This window comes from Cajanus cajan, chromosome 2 (assembly GCF_000230855.2).
Source record: "Cajanus cajan strain Asha chromosome 2, NIPB_CcT2T_4, whole genome shotgun sequence".
Classification (NCBI taxonomy): Eukaryota; Viridiplantae; Streptophyta; class Magnoliopsida; order Fabales; family Fabaceae; genus Cajanus; species Cajanus cajan.
The window spans coordinates 52,923,408-52,950,377 of record NC_138518.1 but is presented as its reverse complement, the minus strand read 5'-3'; the positions used below and the strand labels follow the sequence as shown (position 1 = coordinate 52,950,377).

At 29.3% G+C, this 26,970-nt stretch overlaps 1 protein-coding gene and 3 long non-coding RNA genes across 5 annotated transcripts; 1 reads left to right on the top strand and 3 right to left on the bottom strand.

Moving 5' to 3' along the window:
- Positions 1-5,545: 5,545 nt before the first annotated feature.
- On the bottom strand, positions 5,546-8,347 carry LOC145955303 (uncharacterized). Its single transcript, XR_014431930.1, has 2 exons — positions 8,142-8,347; positions 5,546-5,733 (listed from the first exon to the last, which is right to left on the bottom strand). It is a non-coding gene; the product is annotated as an uncharacterized LOC145955303 (long non-coding RNA).
- A 4,677-nt stretch (positions 8,348-13,024) lies between these two features.
- LOC145954361 (disease resistance RPP13-like protein 4) lies at positions 13,025-17,367 on the top strand. 2 transcript variants are annotated; one of them, XM_083068428.1, is made up of 2 exons: positions 13,025-13,140; positions 14,981-17,367. In XM_083068428.1, exon 2 carries the CDS (start codon positions 15,163-15,165, stop codon positions 16,843-16,845), a length of 1,683 nt encoding a protein of 560 aa, XP_082924554.1. In that variant the 5' UTR covers positions 13,025-13,140; positions 14,981-15,162; the 3' UTR covers positions 16,846-17,367. The 2 variants fall into 2 exon arrangements, with proteins under 2 accessions (XP_082924554.1, XP_082924555.1); XM_083068429.1 differs by having other exon boundaries at positions 13,028-13,140; positions 15,074-17,367.
- Positions 17,368-17,526: 159 nt separating this feature from the next.
- LOC109789705 (uncharacterized) lies at positions 17,527-21,107 on the bottom strand. Its single transcript, XR_014431564.1, has 3 exons — positions 20,823-21,107; positions 19,290-19,541; positions 17,527-18,013 (listed from the first exon to the last, which is right to left on the bottom strand). It is a non-coding gene; the product is annotated as an uncharacterized LOC109789705 (long non-coding RNA).
- A 1,027-nt stretch (positions 21,108-22,134) lies between these two features.
- On the bottom strand, positions 22,135-23,686 carry LOC145954359 (uncharacterized). The gene is made up of 2 exons (XR_014431562.1): positions 23,184-23,686; positions 22,135-22,300 (listed from the first exon to the last, which is right to left on the bottom strand). It is a non-coding gene; the product is annotated as an uncharacterized LOC145954359 (long non-coding RNA).
- Positions 23,687-26,970: the final 3,284 nt, after the last annotated feature.

Below are 26,970 nucleotides of genomic sequence, written 5' to 3'. Positions count from 1 at the left end.
TTCCCAACAACACTCACCTCTTCACTTGTTCCTAATTGAGGCTCGGGCTCTTCTCCTTGGACAAAACCCTACTAGTTTCCCAAAACCCCAAGTTTGACAATAAATGTATTTTTCGCTTTCTCTCTAAGCTTACCTTAGAAAAAATGCTCTTTATTGTTGAGTTGCTCTTTTTTATTTTTGTTTTAATACGTGTTGGATTTTAAACTTTGTGCATTTCGTGGGGGACTAGGGGTTGAGGTTAAGGGACAATATTGTATACTGGGTCAATATTATATATTTAGAATGAGCAAGTGGCCATGTGTCGTTAGGTGACTAAAACACATTCACAAATGGTGTTGCTTGTGTGGTATTTTAGATTCTAATCTAAACTGAAAATGAGTGAAAATGTGAAGTTTTAAATGAAAATACGGACACAGAGGTTAGATTGCTTGAAATTTTGCATTTTAACTTTATAGGAAATGGGTGAAAATGTCAATTAGGATGCTAGTGAAAAATTTTGAATGTGAAGGTGGTTAATGTTTTTATTTCTTCTATTATAAGATGAGGTTTGAGGATTGCTATTGTTTAATCTGCATTGGGTTGAAGGTATTACTTATGTAGGATTTTAATTAATAAGTATCTTAAACCATCTTCTCTTAGAAGGATTGCAAGGTTGAAATGCTATTTCTCTACAAGAGTGACATCCCTATGTTCAATTTTTGTTTAGTAGTTATCTATGCTATGATGTTGAGTTGTATATGCAAATTACATTTGTGCCTTAAATTGAATGTACTTGCTCAAGTGGACTATGAAATGCCTACATTTATATTTATGTGGACAATTGACTGAACTTCAAATTTTGTCCCTCTATTCTACATTCATCACTACAAGAAATATGATTTGTAGTGACTAAAAAATTGTGACGAAAATGAAACTTGTCACTAATAATATATTATTAGTGGCTATATTTATTTTGTCACTGGTATTATTTGTAATAGTGACAAAAAATAAATTGTCACTATATTTTTATTAATAGTGGCTAAAATATATTTGTCACAAAAAAAATTTGACACTAATATTTTAAAAGTTACTTTTTTATTTTAAAATTTTATGGATACAAATTTTATTAAACATAAAAAATTGTTTTTGTGGCAAGAAAAAAGTTCACTTTGTCATAGATATTATATTTTAAGTGTGACTATTATAGTAGTTATAATTTATTTTTAATTATAAGTGATCATTTATTTATTATTTATATTTTAAAAAAATTCTTATTATAATTTATCTTAAATACTTATTATTAGTGTATTAACAAGTTATTAGAATTAAATTAAAATTGTTGGTTTGATATGAGACTGATTTGATAATTCTTTAACTTTCAAAAACACACCGTGAAAATAAGTTAAAATTTTCCAATTTATAAAAATTAGAAGGTTAAAATGGTGTCTAAGAATTGATTTGAATCGATCTCCTTTTACTTATTATTCAGTGTCTATGCAACTACCTAAAAAAATATTTTCCTTGATTATGGATCTCTGTTATTTTTCATTTATATGCATTTATTTTTATTAAAACATATTCATTTGTATTTAAAATTAATCTTATCTCAAAATTTAAATTATTTTTTAAAATTTTATAAACTTAAATATAAATTTTATATTTAAAATTTTTATTTTTATTATTTTTAATTATAATTTTAAGTTTATATCTAGTAATACATTAATGTTTATTTTTGTAATATACAAACTAAAATATTAGATGAATAACAATGAATAAATTTACAGTTTTAATTATATATTAAAATTAAAATTATTTTATTCGACATTAACTTTATTATTGTGTTATTTATAGCCTATAAATATAGATATTAAATAAATAAATTTGGAATGGAGTCAAACTAGCACAATTAATTTGTTGCAAAAATAGTAAGTAAATTTGAAATTTTATTCGAATAGAAAAAAATTAAAATAATATTATATTTTATTGATCAAAGAAATATACAAATTCAGTTGAAAATTTAAATTTGAGTGAAACTTGAGTCTTACGAGTATTGAGCCTTCTCCCTTTAGAAAGTTAAAAGCTTTTTAAGCACTAATAATTTATCACTATGTGAAAGTTTTAAATTATGAATAGTTTTTTTTATCATAAAAGAATGATAGATATATAAATTCATGAACTTAAATAAATGATTTAGTTATATATAATACAAGAACAAAAATATTAGTTGAATGACAATGAATAAATTTATAATTTTATTTAAATATTAAAATTAGAATTATTTTATACAAAGTTAATTTTAATATTGTTTTATTCATTAACCTATAATATAAATATTAAAGAATTAAATTTGGACCGAAGTTGCACTAGCACAACTAATCTTGAGTAATAATAATAGCAATTAAATTTAAAATTTTATTTGAAAAGAAAAATTAAAATAATATTATTTTTTATTAATAAAAGTTATACACAAATTCAATTAAATATTCAAAATTAAAGTGAAATTTTGATATCAATGGAATTTGATCCTTGTCCTTAATTAGAAGGTTAAAATAAATATAACCACTACACCAAAACTAATCATCTAATGTTATGTGAAAATTTAAAACTATATATAATAATTTTGTTAATTTTTTATATAGTTTTCATTTTCGGTACAGTAAAAAATATGTTTAATATATATTATTTAATGCAGTTCAATAAATGATGGTTTAAGTTTAATACAACATCTATTCCCTAAATTTTTTTTTTGAAAATTTTTAATTAGATACCTAAGCCAAAAAAATTAATTATGCCTTTTTATCTTTCTTATATTTTGTAACTTAGTTTTAGTTATAAAAATTTCATAAAATATTTTTATTATTTGTCTATCAAAACAATAATTTTAAATTATTATTTAGTTTCATCATTCATATATATCAAAAATATTTTGTAAAATGTCATAAAATGTTGCAGTACTAGGGACAAAATTATAAAAAATAAATGAAGCAGCAATTTAAAAAAATTACTTTAGGAATCTAATTGAAAAATCATAAAAAAAAATTAGAACTAAATAATATATTAAATAATTTATTAATTGAATTAGTAAAACCCAATATAATAACCAAGTCAATGATTGGCTTAGATTTGATAATATCAAATTTAATTATCCTCACCTTAAATTAATACTGCCAAAGCATTATCATCAATTTTAAATGTGAATTTAATTTTTCTTTAAATATATCATATTAAATTAGTTTTGTGTTATCTTTTATCAAAATATATTTTTTATTAATATAAATTATAATAATAACAACAACAAAATTTGAACATAAAATATTATTGAACAATTATCTTTAAATATTCCACTAAATTCAAAATAATTACTTTCTTCTTTAATACCATCAACAACTTTTACAGGTTTCACCAGATCTTAATTAGATATAGATTAGACTAAGCCATTATTGTCAAAAGAAAATTTTTATTCATTATTTAGGACATTAAAATTAGAAGTACAATAATATATTTAATTTTAAATTTTCATTTTAATAGATAAGTTATAAAAGATAACATATTATACTAAATATCTATAGTGTAGTTATGTGTGATATATTTAAAATAATATTATAATATCTTTTATTATTAAATAGTTTTTAATAAGTTAAATATATACAAATTTAATTAGTTGTATAAGAAATGAGGTTAAATTTATATGTATTTATCTCTAAAAATAAATATTATTATCTAAGAATAACTCCTAAAATGTCTTTTATTCAACATAATTTCTCTATATATCTCTACTATTAATAAAAATTATATATTTTGATCTAGGTCACCAACTAGAGTTGCTCCAAGTCTCTTGATCTTTCTTTAAGTTCATCCTTTGTCAAGATTGATTGAAGAACACCTTGAGAAGGTGCTAAACCTCTGGAGTTGAAAGCACTCAAGCTAAGGATTCAAGTGATTGTTCACAAAGATGGATGAACCTAGAGTAGGAATTTTTGGAATTCCTAAAGTTCTAAGCTCTAAGAAACCTAATTTAAACTAACTTGCCTATTTAATCTTTTCTCCTCAAAATTTAATCTAATGGCCCAAATACAATGACCTACATATCCTAAACATCAAGAAATAATAAAAGAAGCAAAACAAACTCAATATTAGATACCAAAAGACCTAAGACCCACTAAGCCCAAAATAGGCCCAATAAAGACCTATGGTCCCAAAATCCTATTCTACTAGGCCTAAACTACAAGGCCAAAAATATGACACGTAATATATGATAAGAGACTATATACAAGCATGTATTTGGGAGGTATTGGACTTTTAGTTAGTGACCCATAACACAAGACAAGCTAAGACCCACTAACCTAAAAATGGACTCAATCCTCCTAGAGTCTTCATGACTAACCCATTCCTCTTCGATCCTTCAATGTGTCACTTCTTATCTTTTTTGTCATGATTCCATCATCTTTTTGGTGTACACATTCTGTTAATGTTTTTGTTCTTTAACTTTAAAACACTTATTTTCTCCCATACTTTTATTTATTTAGTTTTCATAAATTTTTTCTCTATTTCTCTATAAATTTATTTTTCAATTTTGTTATACTTTCAAGCAACAACTAAAAATTGCTCATACTCTATCTCTAGTTGTTAATCATTCACACATATTTACCTTCAATTATTTTTTATCATTTGTTTATTTTAAAATGAAATATACTGAGATATAAAATGTTTTTTTATGCTAGTAAATTAGAATGACTATCTAGATCGATTGATTTTTTAGTGTCTAAAAAAAGTATTTTTAACTGTATTTTTATGATGATAACGTTTTTATGTATTTTTTCTATGTTGTAAATTCATTTTTAAATTACAATCCTCTCGGAGAGGTCAATTTACACCATAATAATAATTTTTTTTTATCAATTATTATATTGTTCAATAACTTTTAATTAAATAATGTTTTATCAAAACCTATAGCTAAAGTGAAAGTTTCTTTCACCTAGATTACATATAAAAATTTGATATAGATTTAAAATTATTTGATATCTCATTCATATATATCAAAATTGACATAATATATATTTTTTAAAATATATTAAGATATGAATAATTTGATTACCTTTGTATCATTGTATTATTGATGATGTAATAATTGGTAATAGTTACATTGATTTTTTTTTCACTTTTTATCTAATTCAATTTTTTTAGCTTTGTATCTAATTTGATTTTTATTTATTATAATTATTTATAAACTAAATTTTAATATTTTAAAATAAACTATCAATAAATGAAAAAAATTATACTATAATATAAATTATTTATCATATATCTAAAATATCATTTATATGTTTAAAAATATTTATATATTAAAATTTTAGTAATATAATAAATATTTAGCCTATTCAAATACTAGTACAATTTACATGTTTTAAAAAATTATTATAAATTTTAATTAAAAAATTATAATATAATTTATGTATTTAAATTTAATTATAAAATAAAAATTAAATCTGTATATCAAACATACTAAAATTGTAACGACCCAGCTGGTCACTACACTCGGCACAGCACACCGGAAACACCAGACAGATAGAACAAGTATATAGATATAGGATCTAGAATATAAATATATACAAAGTTCCAATCCGACTAGAGTTAGAGTGTGCACAAAATACAACAAAGCTATTACACCCAGTAGCTAAAACAACAAAACATCTACACCAATCAGCTCCGTCTGCCAGCTACAGACCTACCGCCAGCCACCAACCTATCCCTGCTCTGCTCCCATACATAGTATGATCATCGCAGTCCAAACATCATGGAAACAACAAAGGGTAAGCTAGTGTGAAGAAATCAACATACATATATAAATATGTGAATAAAATAAAATAATAAAAAAAAAACATCTACAGCTATCAGCACGTCCGCACAGCTTACATTACACCACAACAATTCAGCAATATCAGCACCGCTCAGCGGCTACAACAGCACCACAATAGTGGCTAACAGCACCGACTTAGCGGCTATAACAGCACCACAATAGTGGCTAACAGCACCGACATAGCGGCTATAACAGCACCACAGTAGTGGCTAACAGCACCGACGTAGCGGCTATAACAGCACCACAATAGTGGCTAACAGCACCGACATAGCGGCTATAACAGCACCACAGTAGTGGCTAACAGCACCGACGTAGCGGCTATAACAGCACCACAATAGTGGCCAAACACAACATATAGCTCAGCAATAGACAGCACAACAAAACAGCTCACAACGCAGCACAACAAAAAAATAGCATACGACACAGCTAAGTAGTATTCAAAACAGATTACTACTCACAACTCAGCTCATCATTCTAGAGCACAATCATATTATAAATCAGCATTTAAAATCATCAATAACAGCCCAGTTCAGCACAGAGATATACATCTATTACAGCTTAACATCATTTTTCAGCTTTTACATCTAGTCAGCACAACATATTTATCAATTACATCTCAGCTCAGCAATTTCAGCATAATTCAACAACTATCAGCATATAATTCAGCTCGACTCAAACAATAAAGTTCAGCATTAGCATCACACAACACAACTCAGCGTTACATCATTAACAACATACAACACAACACAACTTTTCATCACACGACATTGGCAGCATTAATCAGCATAAACAACATTCAGCACAGCTCAGCTTGATAACACAACCTATCAACTTACAGCACATCTAAGCATCTTACAGCAATATACACCTAACACAGTTCAACATCATCAAACAGCAATTTCAGCTAGTCATCACATCATATTCATCAATTTCGGCTTAGTTCAGCATAAAATAATATTATCATCAAATTTGGCATATAACTTCACATCCTCATACACGTCCGGCGCACTCATGGTCGCGCCCGGCGTGGCACAACCAGAGGGCTCCAGGGCCAGCGCGCCCGGTGCAAGCGTATCTGCGCCCGACGAGACTTATCCAGAGAGTCCAAAGCCCTCTCTTGCGCCTGGCGCAATACCCAATTGCGCCCAGCGCAGGCCAGACAGAGACTCCAAGGACTCTCACACGCCCGGCGCGCCCCAACCCGCGCCCAGCGCAGGTAAGGCAGAGACCTCCCTTGGTCTCGCGCCCAGCGCAAACCAAATTGCACCCAGCGCCCTCGAGGCAGAGACTCCCAAGGAGTCTCACGTCCAGCGCGACAAGGGTCGCACTCAGCGCAGCACATCAATATCATCATTCAGCTTAATAATCATTCATCACTAACAACTTAAAACAACATGATCAACACCTAATACGACCCAAACATCTTGTTTACAACTCATCTATCTTGTCAAATTACTCACCCAAACAACAAGAGTACACCTAAGCACCTAAAACAACTTTCAAGTTAACCAAATTCACTAAATGTGAAATGGCAACCATCACAGCAAACAGTGCATCAGGAGTTATACTACTCCTATCATGCTCATCCTTATCTCATATGAAAGATAATCAAATTTCCTACAACTCTCATGAAGACACCAAGTCTTAATTCCTTCGTCTACCATGCTAAAAATGATAAAAACCGCAACAGCTATAAACAAAGCTAGCAGCTCGACCCCTCTTCACTAAAACAGCCATATCTAGAGTTCTAAAACTCCTTTTTGAGTGATTCCAGCGCCATTTGAAAGCTAACATCCAAGGCTACAACTTTCATGAAGACTATAAAGTAAAATTCTGAAAACAAAACAAATGCGCGCCCGGCGAGTTAAAAGCGCGCCCGGCTCAATTCTCAACCAGAGACATATAAAGGTCTATTGCGCCCGGCGCGGTTCTCCCCGCGCTCGGCGCGATTCACCCAGAAATTACCCAGTTCAAGTCGCGCCCAGCGCGAAGAACTGAGCCCGGCGCAAATTCAAACGGAACCCTTACCAGCTTCAAAAATTTCATCAAAACCTGCGAAAAATACTAGGAAAACAACATGCAAACCATCCAAAAGTTTACACTTCCATCAAACCTCAAGAAAAACAGCTCATTTGCAACATGCATCCAAAATCAAGGGAAAACCCCAAAATTTCACCCAACCCCGAAAAACCCCGAAAACTAGTTTTTCTCAAATCTCAGCCAAAGATCAACCACCAACGAACAGCAGATGAGTTTCTAAGACACATTCTCAACCAAAAACAGCAAAGTAACTAGCTTCCCTTACCTCAGTGCGAAGATCCGAGCTTCCGGGAAGAGAAACGGAGAAGAAGAAAAAGAAAGCTCCACGAAGAAGAAGGAAAGAAGCTCCGCACAGTTCAACACGAAATCTAACCTTCACTCAGCACCTTCAATCCAAAAGAGCACCACCCAGAGAACAAAATCAGCCACAGTAGAAGAGTAAAGGAGAAATGGGTGAGAGTGAAAAGGAAATCCGGGAAGGAAGAGAAAAGGGGGAAGGGTCTCACAAAAATGATAGTAGTTATATATTTAATTTAATAAACTTAAGAGGGTCGGTTAACTTGAGAGACTACGAAGTTGATGAAAAGAAATTAAAATTTTTAATATATTTTTATATATTTTTAAAAAGGTAGAGAAGTTAGAAAAACAAAAAAAGAGAGAAAAAGAAGGTCACGTTTATGATAACTTCCTTTGTGACACCCCAGCAACCCGCATGTGGATATTGTCCGCTTTGGCCGCAGCCCTCACGGTTTTGCTTCTGGCAATGACACGCATGCCACCCCAAAACGCGTCCACACAAGGAAGGTATTCACACCCATATATATGGCATGCTTCGTTCTCCTTCCTAACCGATGTGGGACTTCACAATCTACCCCCCTCATGGGAGTCCAGCGCCCTCGCTGGCACACCGGCCCGGGTCCCGGCTCTGATACCAAATGTAACACCCCAGCAACCCGCATGTGGATATTGTCCGCTTTGGCCGCAGCCCTCACGGTTTTGCTTCTGGCAATGGCACGCATGCCACCCCAAAACGCGTCCACACAAGGAAGGTATCCACACCCATATGTTGCTGGGGTGTTACATCCTTCACGTTCATGATTGTTTATATTTCCAATTTGTGTTAAATTGTTTATGCAATTGTTGTGCGTAGTGCGTCTTCTTCTAATATCTTTTTTTCTTTTCTTTTCTTCTTCTCTTCTCTAAAACATTGCATTATTGTATGCTAATTTGAATAGTGCCACTGCCATGCTATAATTTTGAGTTTTCTAATTGATGGTCATCTTAATAAGTCATGGTCTTGTTTTTGCAGATACTTCGCAAATACTTTGGTTCACCTCAACAACAAAACTCTTGTAGTTCTTTGTCTCGTCAAGAATGGAAACTTCAAAATAAAAACGTGAGTTTAAATTGTACATTAAATTTATTTTTCTTTTATATTGAACACTTACTCTCATGAAAAAGAGACTATTTTGTTTGTCAATAGTATCTAATATTTTGCTTATGGTTTTATAGTTGTAATTTCCTGTAGTACTACGAAATTGTATCCAAGTTTTTCTTGATAGAAGATTGAACCAGCAAACGATGGATATGTGAACAAGATTATCATAAAAGCGTATAATTTGATTAAAAGATATAAAAAGAGATTTTTTTTATCATGTATCTTATTGGCATTTGTTTCAAAAGTGATCCTTTATCTAACATTATATTTCTCTTCCCAAATATTTATTTTAAATGCGAGGTTCCCACATTTTGAAGGAAAGTGATCTAACGAGATATGTTTGACTTCCAAACAAAATAAACTATTTATTAATGTGAAATTGTTGTTTATGTCATTTGCAGATATTTTTTTTTCAATCATGATGACCTATCTAGCACCTTAAATGATTAATTTATCATCTATTGAATTATCTAGCACCTCAAATGCTTCGGTAAATTATGAGTTTTTTTTTATTTGAAGTCTTTTATATTAATATTTGTATGTTAACTTTTTAAGTAATTATGTTTTTTTAAATACCAATTACTTTATTTTTGTTAGTACTTACTATTCTTTTGGGGTATTTTTTTTGCAGGTTTGAAATTCATGAAGATGATTATTTTGCTATTTTAACTGTTTGTTTAATTTAAAAATTATAAAATTTGTGATTTTATAATAAATTAATGTATAATATTATGGATCAATGAATTTGTTTTATTATAATGTTATATTTGAATTATCAAAATATATGTTTATTTTATTTCATATCGATTTAATATTTAAAAAATTGATCGTATGAAATAAATTATAATATTTATATTTTAATTCTTGTGTATGAAAAGAAAAAAAAACTCAAGCTGAAAAGTGATTGATGGTCGTCAAATTCTCAAAAAGATAAGATATTAATTCTCGTGATTGATAAGAGATACTCCATCGTAATGAATAAAAAATAATATTTAAAAAATAATTTAGTGATAATTATATAAAATATTATTTAAAGAATTTAATGATAAAATGATAATAATTAATTGTGAATTTTTTTATACTAATAATTGTGACGATTGATTCATCATTATTATTTATTATATTTGTGGCAACTTGATTTTGTCACTATTACATATGAATATTAGTGACGATAATTTTATCACAATAAATATTATTTTTTGTGACAATAAAAAATTTGTCACTAATTTATTAGTGACTCGCATATTAGTGATGATCGGTGACAAATCAAAATATCGTCACTAAATACATCTAGTGACAAATTTTTAAGTTTTTAATGACAAATATTTTCATCACAAAAAACACTTTTTCTTACATAATGGGAATGCAAATGTTGAAAGTATGATTTATCTAATTATTTTTATTATTTGAGTTTTTATGGATGAACTTTGTATATTTTGAGTTGTCTGATCTATGACCAATATGTGTTTTTTTGTGGAAATACTACCACCAATTATATGTAAATAATTGGCTACATGGCTTTTTTAGATATGTAGCATGTAAGGTAGTCTATATGAATTAAGAGATTGCACAGATTTAAAATACTATAATCCTGTTAGAAATCTGTTGATTTTGATTGAGAAGGCTATTTATCAATATGAATTGCTACCTATGTAACTCTGTTAGATATGTGTTTGAGAAGACTGAACATTTTTGTTCTTGGCTTTTTTCTGTATGAATAAATAACTTTTGATTTTTTTCTTAATAAGGTTGCTCTTGATTCAAAAATAGGCTAGGAACAATAAACTACTTTAGAGTACATGCAACTTAGAGGTAAAAAGCATTGATATGATTACTATTTAAGTTTTACCTATGTCAACTCCATTATAAAAATACTTGAATGCGAGGTGACCTATTTCAATTCATGTGGAGGTGAAATAATTACTTATTTGCTTAGAGTACATATAAGGTTATTATATGGGGTCACAAACACTTGAATGTCACAGCTGTTTTGTGCTGTTGGAGAAGCTATTTGAATAGATAATGACTAGAATGAGTTTGGACCTTAATTTGGGAGTTAGTCACCTCAAACACCCATGCTATATTGAACATAGGACCAAAAATTCGCACAGCTCAACTGCATTGTCAAAGTCATGAAGCTACAAGCTATTGATATCAGCAATGAGGATGGTCAAGGAAAACATTCTATTTCAATTATTAGTTTATATTAGTATGTTATTTCAATAAATATTTACACTCCTTAACTTAAATTATTTATGACATCTGTCTATGCTGAACTTATATAAGTTAATTTTTACAGATTCTTATCAAAATTTGTGGCTTAATGAGTTCTGCATCTAAGTTACTATCATAGTCATACCTTAAAAACATTTGTAAATAGAACATCATTTGCATATTCAATTAACGTACATGCGGCATTGTTTTCTTTAAGGAATTCAAATTCGGGATTAATACTTTCAACATTCATTACTTAATTAATTCAATCCAATTTACATTGGCTTTAATCGAGCATTTGATTCCTTTTAACGTTCATGGAACTATATCATAGTATCATTACAAGTTATTAAAATTTTGGGTTTCAACTCCATTATGCAGAAAATGTCGATTTCAACTACATTGCTTTGTATATGATTAAATATATCAAACTAATATAATATAAAAACAATCATATTGGAGTAAATGAAATAAAAATATCACTTGATTGGAGTTTCTATTGTTGATATTAATTCCCTAATTTAAAAAAAAAAATCAAATTTTTACTCACAAATTCTATATTAAATAAATAAATAAAATTTGCGTGCACTGCACGGATAAAACAAACTAGTTTATATAATTTCTTTAAGATCTTTAGCTGAAACTGATAAAATAAGTTCTGAGTTGTTTCCATCCTCTCTGGAGAATCATATCACTCAATCTCAAATCCTAATGTCAACCCAACTCTTTTATTCATTTTCCATTTGAAAATTATTGGTATTCTTTTAGGTCTCGATCAAGCAATGGATTCCATTCTTGAAAGGAGTAATATAGACTATTGTATGTGGCAACTCTTCAAGGGAAAAAGAATGATGTCAAACATGTTTTTGGATTCTTTGCTCTTATTGTCTGTAGGAATAATTCCTTGCAAAAGTTAAACCAAAGGAAAGATACCATTCTTTCATCAGTTCCCCAAGCATAGAATGTTCTTCATTAATTATTGCCACCCTTAATGATTTTCAATGTTCCAATTTAATAAATTCTTTATTGTGTTATTTCCCTCCTATTTTTAGCTCATTAAATTACAAACATATATATTGTATAAAATTAAAAAATTAATATTCTAAATGTAGATTATATATTTTTAAATTATAAACCTTTTTAGTTTTCTTTTCTTGAGAGTAAAAAAATTACCTGAGGCACCATTTTTTTGTTATGCATAAATTTTATCAGTTTATAATTGTTTTAATATAAACAAAATCATATGTTTTTATAAATTTAAGTTTATAAAAAAACTATACATGATACTAAAATACAATAATTTCAATTATAAGTTCTAATTAAATTTTATCATTCAAGCAAGAAATCAAGAATTTTCAACTTTACTTGTAAACATGGATCCATTGATTAAATGCTATGTTAAATTAAACTTCATGTTAAGAAAAGAATAACCTTAAACTTTGTGATTCGATGTCATAATTTATAATTTATTTCAGTTATATATATTGTAGTTCTTTCATGAGGTTTTCATAAAGTCACAAAATCTCAAAACATTATTCTTTACAATTGTAATTTTTGGGGCACAAACATAAGGATAATCCAGAAATTGAGAGAGTTGACACACAAGTACAAGGTAATTTTTTTTTCTAATTTTTTTCTTAAATTTTTTTCTTTCACATGATTTGAGATTTGATAACCTACCTTTATTTTTTTGTATTCTTTGCCATATGAATCTTTCTTTTGTGAAATTTTATGAAATTCCTATCAAACTTATTTTTCTTATTTATTTTGTCAAAATATGTATGTTTCACAATTTTTTTTTTATTTTTTTCCTTTTATTCTCTTCTTACATCACTCTTTTTTTTTCCAAAGTCTTTTTTCTCTTAAAAGAGTTAAAATATGTATCTTTTTATTTAAAAATTTTAGTTAATTAAATTTTAATTTTTATAAAATTAATATTTGTGATAACTGGTTTAAGCAATATTTTCATTGCTAATCAGTATATATATATATATATAAAGAGAGAGAGAGAATTGGGTTCAAACAACATTGGTGTAACTTTTATTAAGTATTACACTACTTAATAACTTTATATTAAATGTGAATTTTTTAAATTCAACCATTAAATTATAACTTCATATCACTTTGTATGTTTACATCAAATTTTGTTAAAATTGAATAACAACTTGAAGGTAATCAAAGTGTTTATATTTTATTATATTTTGAAATGTATATATTACGTAAATTTTGTTTTATAAGAATAAAGTATCAAATCATCTTGGATTAATATAAAATTTTGTATATATAATCTAAGAGTAAATAACTTTCAATTTAATGGTTAGATTTATAAAATTCACATTTAATATAAAAGTTATTGAACAATGTAATACTTAGTTAAAGTTACACTGGTATTGTTTGAACCCTCCTCATATATATATATATATATATATATATATATATATATATATATATATATATATATATATATATATATATATTATTGATTACATTAACTTTAAATTAAGAGACTAAATTTAATTAAAATATTAGTTATAGAAAAATAATAAATAGAAAATAAATATTATTAATTATTAACAAAAAAATGTAATTATTAATTATATTAAAATATTTATATTTGTTATGATTAGTATTGAGTAATTTGAAATTAGTATATATATATATATATATATATATATAATTACATTAATGTACAATTAATAAATTGAATTTAATTAAAATGTCAGTTATAGAAAATAATTAATAGTATGTAATTATTACTAATTATAATTGAAATAAATATCTATTTATATTCATAATTTATTCTTATTAATTAAAAGTTATAAACAAAATGATACATTATACTATTTATTTATTTTTTAATGACAAATGAGCTAATATGATATTTATTGTTATATTATATTATTTTTTTATGACAATAGAATTAATGGTAACCTTTCATTTTATATTTAAAAATAAAAGTTATAAAGTTTTCTAAAGTTAATTATTGTATATATAAGTTTGGGAAATGAGTTTAATTTTAGAAAAATGATTAAAAGGAAGCTGATAAGTTGATGACGAATGACTTTTTTTATTACAATTTTTTCTTCTCTAGATTTTCTTTTTTACTTTTACTTTACATATTAATTTGGAAAAGATCAACATATTTCAACATATTTCACAAACATATATATTGTAAAAAAATTAAAAAAAAATTAATATTTTAAATGTAGGTTATATATTTTTAAATTATAAACATTTTTTAATTTTATTTTCTTGAGAGTAAAAAATTACCTGAGTTACCACTTTTTTGTCATGCATAAATTTTATAAATTTATAATTTTTTAATATAAGTTTTTTTGTCAAACATGTTTTTGGATTATTTGCTCTTATTTTTTAATATAATTTTATCTCTCAGTATTGTGGCTGTCAATCTTACCCTGAAAATATATTGTTTTCATTCATCAATTTCTCAGAGTCCTACCCCACAATTTGTTGTTGCGAAAATATATTGTTTCTCTCATCAGTATCTGATAGAGTCTGAATATCTCACACCATTGTCCTTGAAGAAAAAGAATGTCTATTCGAACAAATCCCATGAAAGCAGTGCCAACATTGTTGAAGCGGCTGGTGAGCACAGAACGACGTACGGTTGGTGATGACCGAAGAAGAACATGAAAAGTTGAAGGATTTGAAGTCTATGCTGAATAGCATAAAGGACTTGTTTTCCATGGTGAAGAGAAATGAAGACGAGCTCCTTGACACGTTAACAGTTGTGGAAGGCTATCTTCGCAACTCCAACATACGTGATCTGATCAAAGAGAAGGAAGAGATTTGCAAGAGAATAAGTGTTTCAACACAACAGTTGTTGCCAGCTGGTGCTATCCAAACTAGTAACATAGAAGCTGCTCAATCATTAGCAACAAGAGAAACATTTCATGAAGTAAAAGGTTCACTCTCTTCAAGCCCAACACCTCAGGACTTGGAAATGCTTAAGGTTAATTATAACAACGTTCTTGATTATCCTAAACGTTGCTTATTGTCTCTCTTACTTCTCCCTGATAATGCTGTTATAAAGAAAAGTAATATAATTCTCTGGTGGAATGAAGTGGAAAACAACAATGGAGAGGAGCATGGTATGAATGTGTTGGATGAGCTTTTGAATAGTAAGCTAATTGTACCACATCGTCGGGGTAAAAATCTTGTGAATAAATTTAAAATTAATCCTTGGGCCTATCATATGTTGAAGAGGTCATTGTTACAAAATGGTGTAAAGGAAAATTTAAAATTATATTCACAAATAATAAGCTCATCTCATCGTCATGATTTGTTGTATTTAACTTTAGCACTTGACCAACAAATGGTTAAACTAAGTGATGGATTTGATTTTAAGTCTAACCATTGGAGAGTTGTTTTCAATGTGAGTGCTAGTTATCTTAATTTTGAACCCCAATGGATAACAAAAATGAAGCATTTGGAGGTGCTTCAACTAGGTCGTTGGTTGCAAGACTCTGCTTCACATCATATCGAAGTTATGAGTGAAGAGTTTCTGAAACAATTGAAGGGTCAAAAGTATTTGAGGTATATTAGCTTTCGTGGGATATCAGGAATATCAAAGTTGCCACCCTCCATTTTTCAACTTGAGAGCCTAGAAACTCTAGATCTCAAGGCATGTCACAATCTAGAAACACTACCTAATGATATTTCATCATTGAGAAATCTCAAACATTTGGACTTGTCTGAGTGCCCCTTGTTGGAGAGAATGCCAAAGGGGATTGAAAAGCTAACTAATCTTAAAGTACTCAAGGGCTTTGTAAAATGTAGTTCTAGCATGAGTCCCTATAAAATATCAGATCTTGCAAATTTGAAGAAACTAGTGCGACTCATCATATATATAAAAAGAGGAGCTGTGATCTATGATGGGGAATTTGAAAGCTTGGAAGAGTTGTTAGAACTTAAACATCTCAAAATATCATGGAGTGTGTTTGACGTGAGGTATAGTGTTCCTTATATTAGTTTCCTTCCAAAGATTGAAAAATTGCATCTTGAAGGCTTTCCCGGAGAAAATATTTCAGACTTTTTGCGAACTGTGGTTTCACATTATCTTAAATCTAGCAATCCAACTAAAGTGCTAAAGATAACAGGAGGAAAACTCAAAAGTTTAAATCGTGTGTACATTAAGGAATATCCGGAAGTGAACATCCTAATTCTCAAGTACCTAAAGCATTTGAAAGTTGACTTAATAAGTTTACACTTGATGTTTCCTTCACTAAGGTATCTTGAAATAAAACAAATCTCAAATTATGCATACTTTGAATGGAGCAAATTATGCATACTTTGAATGGAGCAAAGATGAAGACAGATAAAATTAAGTCTGTGAAATTCTCCATATACATCTATTTAAAAGAACAGTGTTATTTACTTTATTGTGTTTACAAATGCATGTCTTTATATATGTAGAGTGTACCAATAAGAGAAAGAAAAGTAGGAAAAAAAAATGTCTAACCAATGTAATTAGGGTATAAATTTTATCTCCCAATTAATTGTGTTATTAATGATATTCTTCTGCATATCTTCAGCATGTATTATAGACAGTCATGTTATGTGATTAATCAACAAATTATTTAAAATTATATTTCAACAAACATTTCTATAAAAACAAAAGAACTTTTAGATTTGAATCTAAGTTGTAAGATTGTTAAAAGTGAAAATCCAATCAAATGAGTCAACTTTTTTCCCCACACAATATAATAAACATTTACGAAGACTGGTTTATACTATGAGTCATCTAATATTACAAATGAACCTTCTATAAATAAAATACCTAAAACTAGTCTACAACATAAATTAGTTAAACATTTTTTTAGGTATACTTAATTTAATTAATGCAAAATCAAAAGAGAGAACATGAAATCCATCGTGCTTTTGTTTTTAAGAATATCATTATTCTTTGACAACACAAGATAATATAACTCCAAATTCAACAAAACAAAAATAAGAGAAGAAACGAACAACTTCAACATACTATAGGAAGGAAAAGTTGTGTTTTATTCATTTCCCTATGAGTTTGATGATGTTTTTTCTTTAGTCACATGTTCGTAGATAATACAGTTGGCAGATGCCCTCTGTGAACTACTCACCCTCTTGCATGTTGTACTAATCCCATCCATCATGCATTGTCATTCTTTATCCCCTTTATTAAATACTCTTTTCCTATGTTTTCCACAATACTTGATCTTTGATACGATCCCTCATTAATTTCCAACAACTTTTTCCAACTTTTCTTTTGCACTCTTGAATCACTTTAGGATCCAAGATAATACCAGATATTGCAGCAACAAATTGTGAGTGCTTAATTTGTATTTTGTACGTCAATAGATCAATCTTCTATCTTTGAACTTCTGCAGCCAATGTTTTACAAAAATCAAGAGCCATGTCTTTTATTCTTTCCCTGGAAACCCAACCCCATTGAGACTATTTTTCTGCATAATACCTCATTACTAAAGATTCTGCAAAAAAAAGTTAAAAGCACGACATTAACATGAACTAGTATCAAGAGAAAAAGCTAAAGGAAACACTAATAAAATAAAACATGCGCTAAATAAAAAAAAATATATATATATATATATAACAATGCCAAATCTAATCTCTAACTGTATTTTAATAATATATTAAGAAAAATACACATAATCTCAAAGAAGAAAAAGAAATGAGAAGGGCTTAAAAAGTTATTTTATTATTATTATTTGTTACACCCTCTATCTCATATGTCATAACACATACAAAATATAAAATTGAAATACCTCATGAAATAAATAAATTCAAAATCCATACAAATAGAAAAGTTCACATTATATCTTAAACAAATAAGATAACATAACTAAAAGATTTACAAAGAAACTAGAAATTGATGTTTTCCACATGAACCAATAGAAACAAAATCATAATTACATCCCGATGTCATATGTCCTATTAGAGTAATCCAACATGAAGCCTAAGCCTCATCACCGACATCTACAGCATCATGTTAATCATCACATGTAGAATCAACATAAGAGCAATAACAAAGACAAAAGAAGTAAAAAAGCATCTCACTAAGGTTCACGATACAGGAATGCAAACCAGATAACCAAATACAACCAAAACATACAAGATATAGTATACACAAATAAACATTATCATCACAATTGTTCAATCATAGCATTACAAATAATAATAATAGATACATTATAACACATTATGCCATGAACACGGACTATATATTATTATACATGTGATGCCAGTAAAAACATCACTTGTGCATTATTGCTAATTATACACGTAAAGTAGTCTAGGAGTATATGTCGGGTCACACCCTCACTAGGAGGGCATACTATTAAGGTCTGAGCAAAATAACTAGCCACGTAAGATACAGCCCATGCATACAAGGGAAAAACTAGGACTTTCCAAATTGAGCTATCCCCAAGGACTGATCTCTAAGCTTTTACACAAAAAAATCTTCCCTAACGATGTATTTCATATTGTACCCTTAAAAAAATACTTTTATACATATGATACATGTCAAATAGACTATATGCATAAAACTTCACATGATCTCATAATTCACATATAACAAATCTCATTATATCATATTCTTCATCAATCACTTGTATACACCCGTATATAGGTTCGTGTACAACTAAACTTCATAACAAAAGAAAAATATCATGCAATCCAGGCAACATCACACAACATTCGCAAACGAAATGGCACCCGACAACACATGTCCTACACCTAGCACAATACCTCCAAAGGACAACGTTGGTCTCTATCTAGACCATGCCCAACGTGACCAAACTCACGTCCAACAAAAACACAACAGAGAGCCCTTGTAGCATCTACACTCGATGGAAGCGCCACAACAACCCCCTAGAGCTTTTGCGCCCAATGAGAGTCATTTCACACCCGACGATAATCATCCCATGCCTAACATGAGAGACTCGGAGAGTTGTCTTTTACTCTCGACCTCAGCAACACTTCGCACGCCTAAAATGGTGCCTGACACCGCATCAGAGCCAACACATTAGAAAAACGCAATTTATGAGTCATGCACCAAATCACCAAAATTCATAATCCAATTCAGTAAACGTGTTCTATAGCATACAATAAATATTCTATATTGCTCAATTTACACATACAACCAATATCTTTACACAATTATCACAACAAGTTCTCTTAAGATTTCCATGGAAACCCACAAGGACCTCAAATCACCCAATTACAACTCAAAACATACAATTAATCATACATTCAAACAATTCATGTAATCAAGAACATGTAAGAAGAAGAGACAAAATAAATGCATTAAGAAAACCCCATAGTATACAACAATGATAAGATTGAAAGTCAATATCACTACCCATCATATAATTCCACACCCAAAACGAGATTTCTCACATCTCCCTTACCTAGATATGCACTAGACGATGGATGCAAGACCTTGAGGTGATTTCCTTTTCTCTCAAATTCTTCAAGCACTAAAGCACTAGCACGTACGTGAAAATAGAATAAGCGTGAAACTAATCAGAAGAAAACGCTCTTTCTAAAACTTAAACCCCCTCTTTAAATTTATAGTTAAATTATTTAACCATAGTTACTAATTCTTTTTCCTTCACTGCTGGAGTGCCATGGCAAGTGGCAGATTGACACTAACCTTGGTCACCAAATGAACTAAGTCAAAGCATTTCAGGCTAATCCACAGTTATAGCTGCTACTGTCTACCATAAACATAACTATACTGACATCAATTTTTAAATCTCACTTCATTTTAAACTAAGACAACAGAATTCATCCAGTTCATTGATGTGACATCAACAATCCCATTATCCATATTAAAGCCACATAAAAGAAATGACATAGCATAAACAATGGAAAATGACAAGAAGTTAGGATCCAGTTGAAATAAAATGAATCTTTGTGTTAATGTTCCTCTCAACTCCATTACTATTGGACAAAACCGAAAGAAGCCAACCTCGGAACCCAACTCTGGTCATTCTCAAATTGTTGAGACTGTTTGCTTATAATTCCATAGAACCCAAATTCCAAAAACAAAAAGGTAACGCGAATATTCATAACCACACATCAAACAATTGCTACTTTGTCAACATTAGCAACAACAGAGTAGACAAACGGATTTTGAAAACCACAACGCAACACCCACTCGAATTTTTCAATGAAAACTAGGTTTCAAAACCCTGAATGTAAAAGTTTCAAATCAAGCTTACATCCTGGAGCTTGCAAATAAAAAAATTGAAATATTGAAATGGAAGATTGTAGAACCTTCAGGTAATCATCACGAGGCCCAAGGGTTTTGGCGAGAGAGAGAGAGGAAGTGCGAGAAGGCGAGCAGCGAAGAGAGCGTGGAAGAAGATTCAGATTGAAAACTACATTAGGAAACATCATTGAACAGAATGATAATCTCTTTGCTTATTTTCAGGTTGCGTTTTACTCTCCACATGTTTCTTCCTTCCTCCATTCGCCGCTTCCAGAACTCTCTTCACTTCCTCTCTCACCCACTTTTCTCGCTACCCATTCTTCTATCCCTTCTTCCTTACCTTTTTTATATTTTTGTTCTAATTACCTGTTATAATGGTTAAGAAACCTAAAATAAAATGCTTTTACTCAACCTTATAATATTTAATATTATTTTTATCATTATTTTTATTAAATTTTAATTTATTTACACTTTCATATAAAAGTTATTTTTGTATATCTTTTATATACAAATTTTAGATTATTTTATCCTTAAATTTTTAGTTAATAAAAAATATTATTAAAAATTAACTAATTTTGTAAATATTAATGAAATTATTTTTGCATATATTTTAATCTATTTTATAACTTTTTTGTATTGTTCGTGTTTAAACATTTACGTTTATACTTATTATAAATAGATAGATTTTCACAGCCACCATTTTAATTTTTATTTTTTATATTAAAATAATTATACTTAGATTTAACAATTATTTATTTAAAAAAAAACTAAAAATAAATATATAAATACAAGAAATGTCTCATTTTCTATTAGTCTTTAATAAATTAAATACATTTCTTAATTAGAATAAAAAAAAGTCTAAATGATTTTCATATTATTATTTTATATATCAGCTATCATTCATAGTAAAATTATTGAGTTATATAATTATAATTATGTTAAAATTTATACTTGAAATATATTTTTTCGATTGATTGGCAATTTTGATTTTTTATATTAACCCTAAATAAGTCTCTTTAAAAACATATGAGTACAATGTTACATACAAATTAATACTTATCTGAAAATATTTTATTTTTCTGTTGAGATAATTTTTTAAAATAAAGCACGATAAATAAGTGGCGAATTTTGAATTCTAAATGTGACACCCTCTACCCCAACATCATTAATAAACATAAACTATATTTATAAAAGATTTTCATAAAATGATATAAAACAATAAGTATCATTGAGTAGAAGATGCACATTCATAATTTTCAACTGTAAGTATCAAATTGTCAAGAAATAATAAAATAAAGATTATAGATTAATCCCAGTAAAGGTGGCAGGGCCTCCTAGTTAGGAATTAACTTATAATCTTTTAGTAAAATTATAATATGACAAAAATACACACTTTCAACATAAATAACATAAAAATTACAAAAGAAAAATAATAATAATTTAACAATTAGTCTAGCTAATCCCGATGTCACATCCTATCAGAGCGAAACCCAAACAGAAGCCTAAGCTTCACCACCAACATCCTCAGCCTCATGCTAATTATCTGCATCATAATTTAAATATACACAAAAATGACAAGGGAGTGAGAACTTCTCACTCAGTTGCAGATATAGAAATAAAAGTTAAATAGCACACACACACGCAATATAATTCACATATATAATCAATCTCACATATATGCTTATGTATAATGATTTTCTTGACTTGACTCACTAATGTATGCATGTGGCGCCATACGGAAGTTCACATATCATCATTGGTGACCCGAAGGCACACCTATACAATTGTCGGTGACCCTAAGGTACACCTATCATTGGTGTTCATACACCTCGTTAGCATATCGTGGGTGACCCAAAGGTACACCTTGTTAGTCGTGGGTATGCGGCCTCAGCGGCACACCTGGAGTAATATGTGCATATGATGCATGTCATACATTCACAGACTCAACCTTTAGCATGTTACACATATCATATTCATATTTCATAATTAAGAATTATTTCAATAATCCAATTTAATAGTCCAATAGTCCAACAGTCCAAACAGTCCAACAGTCCAAACAGTCCAATAGTCCAACAGTCCAACAATCCAACAGTCCAGAGGTTGCTTAGGTATCATATTTTTCAATAATAATATATTAAGATCTTTTAAGTAAAGTAGGAAGCTTAAAAGGTAATATAAGATAATAAGGAGGCTCAGCCTTCCATTTAAATAATAGATTACAAATTTATAAATACTTAGGAGGCTTAGCCTTCCATTCAAATAACAGATTCTGATATGTAAATAAATAAGATATAAAACAAAACACATCAATAATACATATTCAAAGAAATAAACAACAGGCAAGGGATCGGGAGCCAATCCAACAAACAGACTATTTAACAATTATTTCTACACCCCCAAGCAAGGTTTCCCACTCCCCCCCTTACCTGGGTTTACAGAAATTTGGGCAGAAACTCCTCTCTTCTTTCCTTAAAAGGAATCGGAATTAGGGCAGAATCTCTTCCTCTTTCTCCTTAAACAAGGCACTAGAGCAGAACCTCCTTTTCTTTCTCCTTCTCTCTCTCTTACTTTCTCTCTCTATTTCTCCAGAATTTCCTTCTCTCTAGAATTCTAAATTTTCAAAACCTTAGGCCCCTATTTATAGAATTTTTGAAGTTACTATGCACTATGCACTATTCATTAAAATAATATTATAAATTACTATGCACTATGCACTATTCATTATTATATTCAAATTAATTAAAATTTTGAAACGTAAAGAATCCGCAGCCCACGTTTCAGCCGCCCTTCACTGTGCAATTGCATAGTAAAATACTATTCATACATACGTATTCGTAAATAGTAAAATACGTATACATAAATAGTAAAAATATGTATACATAAATAGTAAAATACGTATACGTAAATAGTAAAATACATAAATAAAATACTTATTCACATAAAAAAAATATTTCTTTTCATTGAATAAAATTTGGGATGTTACAATTCTCCCCTCCTTTTAGAAATTTCGTCCCCGAAATTTTTGCAATGGTAAACTCTTTGCATTCTTACTTCTAATTCTTATGCAACATCACTACCTTGTTGATGTACAACTTTTATCAATTTCCTCAAAGGATTTGCTTAAGGAAAGATCTTGACGAATTTATCCACTTAAACACAAACAAAATCAATTTCTTAAGCGTCTTAGACAAATCTTCCACTAGGGTCTATCTATTCACCATCTTACTTCCAAAATGGAGCATCTAAGTGCTACAAGATTCTTAAAAACTTCTAGTATGCTAGCCATAAATATACAATTGCTTTACTCCTCTCTTCATCTTAGGTCACAAAATATCTTCTTAAGATTTTGGTACATCTTAGTAGTTTCTGAATGGATACTAAAGATACTCTTATGACCTTCTTCTAGGATTGCTTTATTAAATTCTAGCACACTAGGAATGCACAACTTATCCTTAAATCTCAAAACTCCATCCACTCCAAATTTAAACTCACTCTCCATACCTTGATTCAAGTTCTTTACTTCGCTTTCCATATTAGACCATCACGCTTCCCTTGCGCCACTCTGATACATTTTAGTAACTCCTAAATAAATGTTAAGAGTACTCTTATGTCCTTTCAAGTTTTATAACTAAACATTCAACTGTGTCCTTTCTGATCTCTTGCTTATTTGGGTCACTAATAAAGGATCTAACTCCTAGTTCCTCTAATCTCATCTATTAATCTGATAGTTACTTCCAACATAAATAATTCAATGCTACTAGGGTAATCTTACACATCAAGCATAAGTTTCTAAATTCTGCAATCAAATTCAATCCTTAAATCATCAAAATAATAATTTGGTTATCATTGTAATCCAGATATTTGCCACAACATCAACACCTAAGCATTAGATACACATATCAGATCACTAATTTTACTACTCTATCTACAACCAATTCAAACTCTTCTATGATCAATTCTAAAGATCAGGTACCTAAGCATAATGTACACTCGGTATCCATATCAGTTCTCTAGTTTCACCATTTCATCTTCACCCAAGTCATAATCATATCTATCACCTTAACCTATAGCCTTATAACTTGTTACCAAAATAAATCAACTAATTATGCTCCTATAATTTTCTTCAACAATCCATTCGTTATTCATACTTAATCTCACAATACTAGAAGTAACCTTATAATCCAAACTTAAATTTCTAATTTAAGCCAAAAAGATTCATCTCTCTAATCATAATGAAAGATAAAGATTTCCTCAAAACATCAATCACCACAATGGCTTTAGCCAAATAATAAGATCAAAATTTTACTCCTTAAGAAATTTCAACTATTTCTTTTATCTCGTATTCAACCCCTTTGGTCAAAATATATTTAAGGTTCTTATGATCACTAAATACCTCAACCATAGAATCATATAGTTAGTGTTTCCAAATCTTAATATAAATGACAAAGTCGCTAACAAGGTTATGGGTAAGGTAATTTCTCTCATGAATTTTCAATTTCTTAGAAACATAAGCTACTATCTTTTCTTCTTGCCACAATATTCTTCCTAAACCTATTTTCAGAGACATATTTATATATCACAATAATCTTACTAAAATCTAGTAATATTAACACTAGTCAATCTTTCCTTAAGAGTTTGAAAACTACTTCCTCAATTGTTATCCCATACTAATGTAACTCCTTTCTAGTCAATTCAGTCAAAGGTAATAGTAAGTAATTCAAAGAAGTAAGCAACGAAATGATTTGGGTAGTTAAAAATATACACAGGTTCAAGAATTCCTGATATAGATTATCCTTACGGTTGATTCCAAGGGGTAGGCAAGAAACAACCTAGTGAACTGAAAAATCTTAATAACCAAAGAAACGAAGGCAAAAGCAATTTTTATAGTGAGAGCAGTTTAAACCATGAACAGTTGTTAAAAAAAAAATTACTCACTGAATTTTCATATAAACTATCAAACAAGACTCCTGATTTTACTAATTGACTCAGGTATCTCTCACTTAAGCACAACTTAAGTAGATCTTCCTCCGCAAGAAATTTCATGGTCTAAAATACTCACCTCATACAATCCAAATTCATACTTAGACAATCTAGTTTAAATCTATTTTTATGCCTAACAACTCAAAATATCATGATAGCATATATCTACCTGACAAACCGAGTTGTATTCATCCAAGTGATTTCAAACCTATCTCAAACGAAAGTTAAGTGAATAAGCTACAACTCTTTATGAAAACATAAGATTTCCAAGAGATCATCTCTTTAGCTAAAGATTCAAATATCACCACTAATAAATTCAGTGCTTACTAAATTTCTAATCACCAAGGCAGTCATAACTTGAAGTTCTAGATTTTTGTTTCATCTTATCCTAGTTCTATTGAAAAGATAATATCTAAAACCATATTCTTCATAAAGACCTCAAAATATAAATTTTGTCGATATAATACTCATACTATCATAACAAACTATAATGAGAATATTTTCGACACCAAATAGCAATAATGTATCAATATATCTAATGCCACAAAATACCTCAACTTTTTCCAAATTCACTACTTAATTTCTCATTCAAGTCTCTCCTTACTTTTCTCAATCAAAACAACTCACATGCTACCTAAACCATAAATAATTAACATACCAATAATAACACTTAAGGGAATTAACATCATTTCGATCTCTCACCAAAGAGACAACCACCTTTAGATTCAACCTGCTACAACTATAGATGTCAGAAACTTCACCAATCATAAACTCTTAGTACACTCAATATATCACCTCCCATCCAAGGTTCTAATAATTCGAGTTGGCTAACACTATCATGATTATCATTCCTCTGATTACAAACTAACTTAACAATCTCAAACTCAACAATATCAACACAGGACGAACATCATCATCATAGTACACAACAAACAAGACATAGTCAGAGTACACAACAGAGTCATGATAAGCACATAACACACACGGTTGATAAAATCGACTTGCTCTGATACCACTAAATGTGACACCCTCTACCCCAACATCATTAATAAACATAAACTATATTTATAAAAGATTTTCATAAAATGATATAAAACAATAAGTATCATTGAGTAGAAGATGCACATTCATAATTTTCAACTGTAAGTATCAAATTGTCAAGAAATAATAAAATAAAGATTATAGATTAATCCCAGTAAAGGTGGCAGGGCCTCCTAGTTAGGAATTAACTTA

Excerpts from the sequence above, each read along its gene's own strand:
- LOC145954361 (XM_083068428.1), top strand. The coding sequence starts at position 15,163 with ATGACCGAAGAAGAACATGAAAAGTTGAAGGATTTGAAGTCTATGCTG.